Genomic DNA, 13572 nt, shown 5'->3' on the forward strand with positions numbered 1-13572 from the left:
GCAGGACCACTGCGGTGTGGAGGGCAGTCTTGGATGAACAGGATTGCTGCAGGATGTCTGTAAAGGAGTATGGGCAGGCAGAGCTCTCACTGCCTGTGTCCTACTCCATAGCTCTCCAGGCTACGCCCTCACAGCGCACACATTTAGGATACTCCATCTGCCTCTGACTTTGTCATTGGTACGAACGTGCACCATGACAGCCCCTCCCAGTAATCTGTCCACCAGATCCGTGATGTGCCCAACCCGAGTGCCCGGTAGACAACATACAGTTCGGTGCTTCAGGTCTTTGTTACAGATTGGCCTCTCTGTCCTTCTAAGAATTTAGTCCCCTACCACCAGAATTTGTCTTTCCTTTCGCTTCCCCCCCCACTCTCACTGGAGGAGTTCTTCACCCGGCGCTGGCAGCTAGGAGATTCCATCAGCTCCAGCAGTGCTGGTCCCTGATTGGTTCCACCAATGTCACTCAATGGAGCATACTTATTGGGATGCTCCAGCCCTGGATTGGCCTCCCTGGCACTTTCCCCTGTACCCTTCCTGATTGTCACCCATCTACTTTTTCCTAGTGCCTGCACCTCTGTGCTGGCACCCGCCGTGTACGCTCCTGGCTCTCCTTTAGTATGGAGGGACTTCTGAGTGCTGACAGTTGCTTCCCCAGATTCAGAACCCGGGCTTCCAGGGAAACAATGTGCTTACATTTTGCACAGCAGTATTCACCCTCGATCGGATGATCAAGGAATGCATACATGCCGCAAGATGTACGAATCACCCCTCCACACCCGCCAGGCATCGTACCTATTAAATTTATTGAGGATTAGGGATTATACCCTGTCCAAATTACCAACTACTTACTAACAACTAGCTTCCTGACACTAACAGTACACAATACACAAGCACTAACGATCCACACACACTACTCAGACAACACTCAGGTACTCATACTACACAGGTTCTATGACCCCTGTTGTAACCTCCTGTTTTAAACTCTGTTTTTTAACTTACCACTTAGACCAGTTCCACTAACTCTGGTTTTTAACTCATCGCTTAATCCAGTTCAACTAACTCTGGTTTTTAACTCACCACTTAGACCAGTTCTACTTGAACAGAGTTCCAGCAAGCTCAAAGATGAGCAGGGTTGCAATGAGTTCTACAGAAGGTTATATAGGCCTCAAGCACCTGTGACCAATTAACCACTCCCCTTAATTAGTAGGCTGAAGGAAGCAAAAAAAAAAAAAAAAAGCTGTTTAACCACTTGCCTACCCTTTCCTGCCCAATCGATTTTTCAGCTTTCAGCGCTGTCGCACTTTGAATGACAATTGCGCGGTCATACTACTCTGTACCCAAACAAATTTGTTTTAATTTTCTTCACACAAATAGAGCTTTCTTTTGCTGGTATGTAATCACTGCTGTGTATTTTTATTCTTTACAAAAAAAAAGTCCACAAATTTTGGGAAAAAACTTTTTTTTACTTTTTTTCTGTCATTAAATTTTGTACCTACTGTATTTATTGGCATATAACACTCACTTTTCACCCTGAAAATCAGGTGCAAATAGTGTGTGCATGTTATCCGCTAATACTTAAATTTGGGCTGCCTAGGAGGGAACAGGAACCGACCTCAGATTACATACAGCGATAAACTCCTGTTTACTCAGCGGCCTCTGTAATAGGAAGGGCCGGCATTGGAATAGTGTTCTGTCCATCATAGAACTTTGTATTAAACAGGCTGCCAAGTAAATAGATTTGCTATGTATGTAATGTCGTCCCGTCCCATCCCTGTCCCCTCCCATGCAGCAGTAATCTAAGGTGATGCTGCAAATGGGCACTGATCAGGCTGCATTTATGGCAAAGGTGAGGCTGCATATGGGCATTGATCAAGCTGCAATGATGGGCAATTGTGAGGCTGCAGATGGGCATTGATTGGCAATTGTGAGGCTGTAGATGGGCATTGATCAAGCTGCAATGATGGGCAATTGTGAGGCTGCAGATGGGCATTGATTGGCAATTGTGAGGCTGTAGATGGGCATTGCTCAAGCTGCACTGATGGGCAATTGTGAGGCTGCGGATTTTTATTGATCAAGTTGCATTGATGGGCAATTGTGAGGCTGCAGATGGCATTGATCAGGCTACACATGGGCAATGGTGAGGCTTCAGATGGGCAGTGGGGAGGCTGCATTGATGGGCACTGACCCTTATTTTTCTTCAAAGTTCTTCATTTAAAATTTAAGTTTTTTTTTCCTGAAACTTCCCTCCTAAAATGAAGCTGCGTGTTATACGCCTGTGTGTGTTATATGACGATAAATACAGTAAGTAATTTTTCGCCTTTACTGATGTGCGCTGATGAGGCAGCACTGATGGGCACTGATAGGCTGAACTGGTGTGCATTGATGAGGTGGCACTAATATGCCGCACTTATGGGTACTGATGGGCGACACTGATGGGCATTGACGGACAGCACTGAATGGCATGGCTAATGGGCACTGATTGCTGCCACTGGTGGGCTCTGATCACTGACATTGGTGGGCATGGTATTTTTACACTTTATATATTGTAATCAGGGAACTGATGATCAGTGCCCTGATTACTTCCCTAGCTTTCCCCCCGTGAGGAGATGCCACTGATTGTCTCTCCTCTCCTCACACTCTGTTAGTGTGAGGCGAGGAGAGCAGATTACTGGCATTACATGTGACCGGCTGTGACTGGATACATCCGATCGCATGGTTAAAGAGCCGTGGACGCGGTTCTTTACACCGATCGGGGTCGCACCATGTCCTAGCAACACTGTGCGGCCGCAATCGCCACGCTGTATGCCCCTGCAGGCACGCGAGAACGGACGTTCTGAGCCGCCATCATATGACGGAGGCTCAGAACAGCAGCTGCACCGCCCCACCGTCATTTGACGGTGGGCAGGCAGCAAGTGGTTAAAAAGTGTCAGAAGATTTCTTGTTAAAAAAAAGTGTCAGAAAAAGATACAAGGAAAAGCCCCAAAAAGAACCTAAAAATGCAACCCAGCAGTCACCAGCAGTCAAAAAGCAAGACTTGTTCACTCTCCACTCAAGGTCCCCACTGTTTAGCTTCCAACCAACAGTTTGGAGGTCTGCCCTGGGGGACCAAGGCTTCACCAATTCCAACAGTTTCTCCATCGCTGCCTTCCTCTTGATTTTTATAGGACCTTCTTGTGATCCCTATTAAATAAATAAATACATTTTTTTTTTAAATACTTGGCTATGTGTTTTACTTAACCACTTTCAGACCGGAACATTTTGCTGGCTTAAAACCAGAGCACTTTTTGCAATTCGGCACTGCGTTGCTTTAACTGACAATTGTGCGGTTGTGCGACGTGGCTCCCAAACAAAATGTATGTCCTTTTTTTCCCCCACAAATAGAGCTTTCTTTCGGTGGTATTTGATCACCTCTGCGATTTTTATTTTTTTACGCTATAAACAAAAAAGAGTGACAATTTAAAAAAAAAAAACGCATTTTTTACTTTTTGCTATATAATAAATATCCCCAAAAAATATATTAAAAAAATATTTTTTTCCTCAGTTTAGGCCGATACATATTCTTCTACATAATTTTGGTAAAAAAATAAATAAAAAAATAAAAAAAATCACAATAAGCAATTTTTGATTGGTTGGAGCAAAAGTTATAGCGTTTACAAAATAGAGGATAGTTTCACGGCATTTTTATTAATTATATTTTTTTTTACTAGTAATGGTGGTGATCAACAATTTTTATTGTGACTGAGACATTATGGCGGACACATCAGAAATTTTTGACACATTTTTGGGTCCACTGTCATTTATACAGCAATCAGTGCTATACAAATGCACCGATTCCTGTGTAAATGACACTGGCAGTGAAGTGGTTAACCAGGAGGTGGCAGTGTAGAGGTTAAGTGTGTCCTAGGAGCGTGTTTCTAACTGTAGGGGGCGTGGCTGTGTTTTACAGATCCCTGATCTCTGCTCCAATCACAGTGAGCAGAGATCAGTGTCACTTGTTGTTAGGCAGAACGGGGAGATGCTGTTTACATTGCGTGACCCCCGAAATTCCATACCAGGCCCTTCAAGTCTGGTATGGATATTAAGGGGAACCCTGCGCCCAAAAAAATTGCGGGAGGGTCCCCCTCAAAATCCATCCCAGGCCCTTCAGGTCTGGCATGGATTTTAAGGGGAACCCCACGTCATTTTTTTTGCCAGACCCTTATCCAAGCACGCAACCTGGCAGGCCGCAGGAAAAGAGGGGGGGTGGGGCAATAGAGCCCCCCACCCCTCCTGAACCATACCAGGCCACATGCCCTCAACATTGGGAGGTGCTTTGGGGACCCCCCCAAAGCACCTTGTCCCCATGTTGATGAGGTATTCTTTGGTATTTTTAAACAAAAAAAAAACCCATGTCATACGTACCTGCCCTGTGAAGTGGTTTTGCACAAAGCAGCCCAGATCCTCCTCTTCTCAGGTCCCCCGCTGGCGCTCCTGGCCCCCACAGCAAGCAGCTTGTTATGTGGGTACCCGAAGCGCTGCTCTGTGTGTCCATTCAGACAGAGCTGCGGCGCAGCCACTCCTTTCTCTCTCCTCATTGACTTACTGAGTTTCATTGATAGCAGAAGGAGCCAATGGCATCCGCTGCTGTGTCTCAGTCAATAAGGAGGGGTAGTCCCAAACAGCCAAGGCTTTCGTGCATCGCTGGATCGAGATGGGGCTCAGGTAAATAGCAGGGGGAAGACTGCACACTGAAGGTTTTTTTTTTTTTATCTTAAATGCATAAAATGCATTAAGATAAGAACCTTCTGCCTTTATAACCACTTTAACCGGGAGGGGACATCCTCCCCCCTCTGTGGCTTGTTCGGGCTCTCCCATCCCACCGGGAGGCTCAAGTTACACGCCGTCACGTCCACTGGCTGGAGACCCGAATAAAGCCGGCATTGGCTTTGATCAAGTCTCGGATCTAGTAACCCAGAAGCGATGTCAAGACATTACTTCCCGTTTAGTGGAGGCTTAAAGGCGAAAAAAGGTGAAAAAAAAATTACAGTATTCAAAACAGCCAAACTTGGCATTTTGAATGCTTTTAAGTGCAAAGGTGGGATTTGGGGTCTTATAGACCCCAGATCACTCCATAAAGAGTACCTGTCACTGCCTATTACTGTCACAAAGGATGTTTACAGGGAAAAGAAACAAGATCTTTTGTATAAAACAGCACATATTACACAAACACTTGTTAGGCACACATTTAAATCCTTTATTACACGTGATGTTAATCCCTTCCCAGCCTGTATCATTACTATAGTGAATTGTTTTGTCACTGATCACTGTATTAGTGTTACTGGGGATGTCAGTGGCAGCAAGTCACATGCACACATATAATATACATACACAATAGTTTGTAGACATGATAACTTTTACTCAAGCCAATCAATTTTTTTTATTTTTTTTTTACCAAAGACATGTAGCAGTAGCAGACATGTAACATATTTTGGGCAGCAGTTAAGAATTTTTTTTTTTTTTTTTTTTTTTTACTTTCTGCTGTAAAAAAAATGTTTTTCCAAAATTTTCGGTCTTTTTCTGTTTATATAATAAAAAATGAAAAACCCAGTGGTAATCAAATACCATTAAAAGAAATCTCTATTTGTTTGAAAAAAGATTAAATTTATTTTGTTTGGGTGCATGACCACGCAATTACCAGTTAACCGCTTCAGCCCCGGAAGATTTCCTCCTGACCAGAGCACTTTTTGAGATTCGGCAATGCATCGCATTAACTGACAATTGCGCGGTCGTGCGACGTCTCACCCAAACAAAATTTATGTCCTTTCCCCCCCCCCCCACAAATAGAGCTTTTTTTTGGTGGTATTTGATCACCTCTGCGGTTTTTATTTTTTGAGCTATAGTGACAATTTTGAAAAAAAAATATATATATATATATATATATATATATATATATATATATATATATATATATATATATATATATATATTTTTTTTTTAACTTTTTGCTATAATAAAATATCCCCCAAAAATATATTAAAAAAAAAAAATCTTGTTTTCCCCCACCACAGTTTAGGCCGATTCTTTTACATATTTTTGGTAAAAAAAATAAATAAATAATGGCAATAAGGGTATACTGATTGGTTTGCGCAAAAGTTATAGTCTACAAAATAGGGGATAGTGTTATGGCATTTTTAGTATTCGTTTTCTACTTTTTTTTTTTTTTTACTAGTAATGGTGGCAATCTGCGATTTTTATTAAGACTGACATTATGGTGGACATATCGGACAATTTTGACACATTTTTGGGACCATTGGCATTTATACAGCGATCAACACTATAAAAATGCATTAATTACTGTAAAAACTTCACTGGCAGGGAAGGGGTTAACACTAGGGGACGCTCAAAGGGTTAATTGTGTTCCCTAGTGCGTGTTCTAACTGACGGGGAGAGTAGACTGTATAAGGGAAGAGATATCATCTGTTCATACAGAGTATGAACACTAATCTGTCACTTCTCCCCTTAGAGAACCGGAAACTATGCGTTTACACACACAGATCCCGGTTCTCCATGTGCCCCGAGCAATCGTGGGCGAGCAGGGGGCACATGCGTGCCCCTAGTGGACAAATAAGGAAGCGCCGTAACATGACGCCAATTCATGCAGCCGTGCCATGTTGCTGCAGTTCTACTGCCGCAGCTGGTCGGCAAGCGGTTAAAGTAGCGCAGTGCTAAATAGCAAAAAAATTACCTGGTCATGAAGGGAGTAAAACCCTTCCGAAGCTCAGCTGGTTAAGGAGGTCAGCTAAGGCAGCCTCTCTAGTTCTCTTCAAATAACATCTTCCATTTCACACACAAAAGAACAAATTCAAAGGCATGCCTTTATTTAACCAGGAATTTTATAGATATTTCATAAAGCAAAATATGGCATAATTTTTCCTCTGTGTGACAGAACAAATAACACCTGAAGAAAATTCGGAGAAATCAGCACCTGTTTAGGTCATAGCCGATCAGGAGACAAAGGCTGCTTTGGTACAGGAGTAGCAGAAGATTCTTTGCTTTCCGTTAGTGCTCTAGGCTGGTGTATAAAAACACTAAACTTAACACCTTGATTATTTGCTGCTCTTACAAAGCCACTGTTAGCAGTCATTGTGATTGCTTTCAAGTTGTCACCAGTGCCAAATATGGAGACTGAACGTAGGTTTATTTTGGAGCTGACTTCGAGTTTTAAGGCACGTTCCGAAGGCTGGTCAGGTACCACAGTAATTCTTTTAATAAGCGATGCGGCTCGCTCCCTTTCTTTTGGTCCTCCCAAGGTTTTCAATATAGCCTGGAAGTCCCTCACTGCAGACTCACATGCAAACAGTTCTTTTTCCTCCATGAAAGAATTCAGCATTGGCAACACCTTCTCCTTTCGTTCCTGAGCTGCCTGTTCTGTTAGTACTTTCTCTTTAAAAACCAAGTAGCAACCCCCATGACTAAGTGCAGACACATAGGTGATCAACGTAGTGATATCCAAGTTCACTCGCTTGCAGACTTCAACTTTCACCTCCCTAGGAAAAGCCACACTGGCCACTATATTTTCCCTATCTACTATACCGCCACGTAAAAGCCCTGTAGGATCATCATCATCAGATTCGCTGTCGCTTAAAGTCTCTTCTTGTACAGTTTCTTCAAAGGCATTAACAGCTACTATATCACCACGTACTGAGATTCCCATCTGCTTTAGCTTTTCAGCCATAGGACAGGAAATACCATTATAAAAAGCAAATATGATGTGGGGACTGCTATACTGTACAGGCTGCTGGTGACTAGCTTGTAGGTAATCCTCCGCTTGTTCAATAATACTTTTGTCACCATACTGACCACGGCCAAGCCATATATTATGCAGGGCTTCAGCCTTTCTTCCAACTGCTTTCACCCATGTGTGGCCATCATTAGCGACTACATCCACTACAATGGTTTGCTTTTCACCAAACTGGTCTTTGTAACTAAAGACATGGAGTACACTGACCACATCTTCTAGACTCTCAGCAGAATCAAGAATGGCTTGTAGATGAGTGAGGTTGGTGCTTTTCAAGTGAGACTCCTTAATGGCCACTTTTCCAACTTCCACTTTTTGCAAGAACTTCAGCTCAGCTCTTAACTTGCTGCATAGCTTTGCTCCACCTTCAACTCCTCCGGCTCGAGACTTGGAGAGGGCTTCAGCTCTCTTTATTAATTCTTTGGCAATTACAATGCGGTCATAAAGCAATGAATGGACAGACATGCTGGCAGCATTATCCCTGAAAAATAAAAAGATGAAACAGATTTTTAGCATAAGAAATTAGAAAAAAATGATTTCTTGCACAATGTAATGCTTCCCAATGTCTGGTCAGCTGGGTGTCACCACTGAAATCTTTGTAGAGTAGGATTTAAGCACCGACTTTATTAATAAAAAAAAAAAAAAAAAAAAAAAAAAAGCAAACACACACTAGATGCTACTTCACAGACATATATATTGGAACTTCCTTCTCTCTGCACAGGCATATGCCTTTTTTCTCTCCTTGTAATCCAAACTAAACTTTCAGTGGCGCTCTAAACTGAGACAGAGATCTCCCCACCGGTTGCAGTGAAGGGAGCTGGCGTCAGTGCACCAAATACAGGTGTGAGAGTATTATCAAAGAAGAAAAGGGACCGCTCACCAACCCAGTGCTTTGGTATGTATAGTAGATAAATGTGACCTCAGCCAGCGCCACTCCAGCCATGCTTCCCTGACATGTTTCATCTCCCTCACCTTTGTGACCAAGCCCTGTGAGTGGAGCAGAACATGTCAGAGGGAGGTGGCTGGAGCGGCGCTGGCTGAGGCCACACTCATCTAAATACTAATGCACAGGGTTGGTGAGTGACCTTTTCTTCTCTTTGATAAAGCTCTTTTCTCTTCTTCTCTGGGGTTCTTGGGCATCCTCTATATTCCCAGCTTTGGATAACTAATGCTTCATCCTCTGCTCAAAACAGACATGCCAAATCTCATCTTCTGGTAAAATTCAAGCTTCGTCAAACGCCTGTAACAAGTAGCTGGTATACAGTACACATTCTTTCTCAAGACTTATTTTGTACACAAAGCTTGAAAATGTCAGACTCCTGCTCTCATATAGGGTACATGGGCCTGAAACACCCCCTGCACTGTAATCAAATCAATAACGCTGTTCTCCCTGAGAATGGTGTGCTGTAAAGGAGGTGCGTCGGCCTTTTTGTTTGTTTACTTTGGTTGCAGGATGTTTGCAGCACTTCCCCAGACTAGGCCCTCAGTAGACTAGACTTAGAAGACCCTCACTGAAGATTCACATTCAAATAGTTCTTTGCCCTACATGAAATAATTGGAGAGAACTTTATTTTAGGGAGTCAGGGTGAAGTTACTCTTTAAGCACTTCCCATGTGTCCGTAAAAGTGATCAGAGTGGCTATACAGCTGCTGGATCACTTTTACAGGCAGCAGAAGAGAGCCCCCCCCACCTGCTGCCAACCACCGGGCTCTTCAGCGTGATCAGGGGATTTAGTACTGCCACCGCGTTCCAAGGGAAGGAGAAGGGAGTAAGGTACATCTATACCCACCTCCCCTCTGATGTAAGAAACCAGAAGTGACAAGGATTTTTGTTTGTTTATAAACAGTTACCCACTTACACAGTATCTGATCTAATCGATCTTGGTGTGACCAAATGCCTTGGAGGCCAGAGGAAAGAGGTCCAACAGACCCCAGATCTATCCTTAAAGACAAGCTGTCACGACCCATGCTATCATAAGGCATGTTGTCCATCCCTTGTGAGAGCAAAAAAAGTTTTTTTTTTTTTTAAATCAATAAATAAATAAAAAATGTAAAGTGCCCTGTGTTCATGCACAAATGGGAATGTCCAGGTAGGTCCCACATGAATATGTAAACGGATATAGCGTCACACATTGCAAGTTAATTTTCTGACTAAAGTTCCACTTTAGCATAGGTTCACACTGACTGCGGGAATGAAATTGTTCATCTGAACTCACACGATTTCATTCTTGCATGTCAGTCCCGATTTAGAGTACAATTTCAGGAGACATCTATGAGGGTTTCTGCACAGATGTCAATGGAAATCGCATTCCGAAATTGCCAAAAGTAGTACAGAAACAACTTTTGAAAAATCGGTGCAGCGGAATTGCTGACGATTCAGCATGCGATTTCACATGTCAGATCGCACCAATGTGAACTAGCGCTAAAGTGTATTTTTTCCTGAAAACGTGCATTTGATAAACCGCTATGCAAATATTGTGCGACATAACAAATTACAACCATTTTATTTTCCAGTGCATCTGCTTAAAAATATAATGTTTGGAGGTTCTAAGCAATTTTCTAGCAATAATAATAATAATAAAAAATAAATAAAAAATACAGATTTTTACACATATGTGCGATTTGTCAGAATTCGCCCAGACTGGGGGTGGTTAAAGGGGTTGTAACGTTTTTTATTTTCTCAATAGGTTCCTTTAGGCTAGTGCATTGTTGGTTCACTTACATTTTCCTTCGATTTTCCTTCTAAATTTCTCACTTCCGGTTTCTCCTTAGTAAACTTCACACCATCATCCGAGCGGTGTTTAGTCAGCCAGAACAGCTTACTGAGGAGGAACAGGAAGTAAGAAATTCAGACAAATAAAACAAAGAAAAAAAACACATTTAGAAGGGAAATGAACGGGTAAATGAACCAACAATGCACTAGCTTAAAGGAACCTATTTAGAAAATAAAAAACTAACCTTTACAACCCCTTTAAGCTCATCTCCACCTTCAACAGACTGGAAATAAGTATACCAGCTAACCTAACTTTCACTAACTGCGCATGCAGTGCTGCAATGTATTCTGTGACTTGTAGTTCTTTCCAACCTGCACTTTGTCACAGTAATATGAGCATCTCTGTGTAGGCTTGCTTTTGGCAGTCATTTTCTGCTTATACGTGGCAAGTGGAATGCATGAAAATGACTGGAGTATCCCTTACCCAGCAACATATTTGGCTACTGGTGAAGTGCCTGATTGCATTTAAAAAATAGCCAATTTACTTCTCAGTAAATTACAATCTGTTGGTGCTAGGAGTTGCCTAAACTCTGCACACAGTTTTCCAATGTGTCAATAAAAGTTACATCTTTAGCGGTTTCTAAAATACAACGCTTATTAATGCTCTTTAGTTTACAATCTAACCCCACACATAAACAATAGTTTACTTGCTTATAGCATATGGCTCTTAAACCCTCATCTAGATGACATTTCACTTCAGTAGTTGTCAGTTCCTTCTGTCAATTTCATTCATAGTAGATCTATAGAACAGTACCTTAATCACCAAGTCTACGTCTCACAGCCACTGACTGCCAGGATACTCCGTAATGTTTGCAATTCACTCCTTCCTGCTCCTGCATTCCAAACCTCCTTCTCATTATCTCTGCTTCTGAGTTCCAAACCTCCTTCTCGTCATCTCTGCTGCTGAGTTCCAAACCTCCTTCTCATTATCTCTGCTTCTGCGTTCCAAGCTTCTTTCTCATTAGCTCTGAGTTTCAAGCCTCCTTCTCATTATCTCTGCTTCTGCGTCCCAAGCCTCTTTCTCATTATCTCAGCTTTTGCGTTCCAAGCTTCCTTTTCATTATCTCTGCTTTTGAGTTTCAAGCCTCTTGCTCATTATCTCTATTTCCGTCTTCCAAGCCTCTTTCTCATAATCTCTGTGTCTGTGTTCCAAACCTCTTTCTCATGATTTATTTTTCTGTGTTTAAAGTGCAAGTCCATGAAAAATCTAAAATCCCTGCATCTATAGACATCCAGGGATCTAACACTAACCTCTCTACTCTCTACCCATGTAATGAAAAAACAAGTATATATACCTTTATGGAAGCCAATCTGACCCGCTCCAACTGGATCCCACACTGAGCTGTCAGCCGCAGCTCTGTTTAGGCAAGTGCAGAGGAGACGGAGGACAACGAAAGCACCATAATAACTATGGGTGACATCAATTCCCATTCATTTCATAGCCGTTGTCGTCTGTGTCCTCTGCAGAGCTTCCGGGCAGGAAATCAGGTCGGGTCAGATGGGCTTCCAAAATAGAGTTGCCACCTCATCCCTTTAAAGAGGAAGTAAACCCTGATGAGTTTACTTCCTCTTTCATTCCCTGCAAAGGCAAAGCATAATGGACTACTATGCATCGCATAGTAGTCCATTATGTGTCACTTACCTGAAACAGGAGCCAGCGAAGTCGCCGCTGTCCCCTGTAGTCCGCCGCATCCATCTTCTTGGTGGGGTCTCGCAGCTCCACCGCTGTCATTCGGCGAAGCCGCGATGATGTCACTCCCGCGCATGCGCACGGGAGCCGATATGCGCGGCAGCTCCGTCGTTGAGAATGCCGCGCCCAGTGCGCATGCGCGCCGCTGTCTATAGCTCATGCGCCGTAGACAGCGGTGCCTGTTTTCGGGCAAATATCTCCTAAACCATATAGGTTTAGGAGATATTTCTTGGACCTACAGGTAAGCCTTAATCTAGGCTTACCTGTAGGTCAAAGTGGTTTGTAAGGGTTTACAACCACTTTAAACCTGAACACATATTAATTACACAGGTTCTGTGGCTTATTAAGGTGGTAATTAAACTCACTTAGTGCCTTACCTGCATTTAATTAGCCTCAGAACATGTGTAATTTATATGTGTTCGGGTTTCAAGGGATGAGGTGCTCATCTTTTCTTTACAGGGATAGAGAGGTTAGTGGTTGTAGATCTCTGGTATCTATAGATACAGGGATTTTAGATTTTGCATGGACTTTAAGCCTAGGTCCACATTGACAGTGGGAATGAAATCGTGCAAGTTCAGCTGAACTCACACGATTTCATACCCGCATGTCAGTCCCGATTTCAGGGGAGATTTCAGAGACATCTATACGGGTTTCTGCAGAGATGTCTATTGAAATCGCAAACCGAAGAAAACTACTTTTGGGAATCGGTGCGGCGCCACAATATCAGGGTCGCATTGATTCGGACTGTGCCATTTGCCAGCAATAGCCGCCGATTTGGTATGTGATTTGACAGTCAAATCGCATTCCAAATTGCTGCAATGTGAACCAAGGCTCAAGCCTTCTTCTCATTATCTCTGCTTCGTAGATCCAAGCCTCATCTGATTGTACACCTCATGAACACCCATCATACCATAACAACATACCTAAATAATAAAGTAAACACGCAACAAAAGTTGTGGGAAAACTTTAGGCCACAACTCCTTTACTGGGTTTAAATCAATTTTAATTATGAAATAAACCTTAATCTTTAATACAACGCAGAACCACAATTAACCAGTTGCCGACTGGGCCAAATGACAGCTACAGTGCGGTCGGATAAACCTGGGAAGGCATCATATGATGTCCTCTCAGAATTGCGCCCCCACGTTGGACCGTCCATGCTCGCTGGGTTCACGGGTCCTGGCGTGTCACGGATCGTGGTAAAGGGCCAATAGCAGCGGCCCTTTACCATGTGATTGCTCCATCCAATGATGGAGCGATCAGAATGTAAACAAGCCGGGGTCATCCAGGGATTCAGCACTCTCCTCAAACCGATACAGCATGTGTGGAGAGG

The 13572-nt window shown here is 43.0% G+C and overlaps 1 protein-coding gene across 2 annotated transcripts; it reads right to left on the reverse strand.

Annotated features, from left to right (window-relative positions):
• Positions 1 to 6834: 6834 nt before the first annotated feature.
• Positions 6835 to 11461, reverse strand: CUNH7orf25 (chromosome unknown C7orf25 homolog). Of its 2 annotated transcripts, XM_077491686.1 has the most exons (3): positions 11304 to 11457; positions 10499 to 10598; positions 6835 to 8258 (listed from the first exon to the last, which is right to left on the reverse strand). In XM_077491686.1, coding segments are annotated over exons 2-3 (1287 nt in total). In that variant the 5' UTR covers positions 10501 to 10598; positions 11304 to 11457; the 3' UTR covers positions 6835 to 6973. The 2 variants fall into 2 exon arrangements, with proteins under 2 accessions (XP_077347812.1, XP_077347813.1); XM_077491687.1 differs by lacking the exon at positions 10499 to 10598 and having other exon boundaries at positions 11304 to 11461.
• Positions 11462 to 13572: the final 2111 nt, after the last annotated feature.

The sequence above is a fragment of the Lithobates pipiens genome, unplaced genomic scaffold, assembly GCF_037356315.1.
Source record: "Lithobates pipiens isolate NorthernLeopardFrog02 unplaced genomic scaffold, aLitPip1_a1.2 Scaffold_19, whole genome shotgun sequence".
Lineage (NCBI taxonomy): Eukaryota > Metazoa > Chordata > Amphibia > Anura > Ranidae > Lithobates > Lithobates pipiens.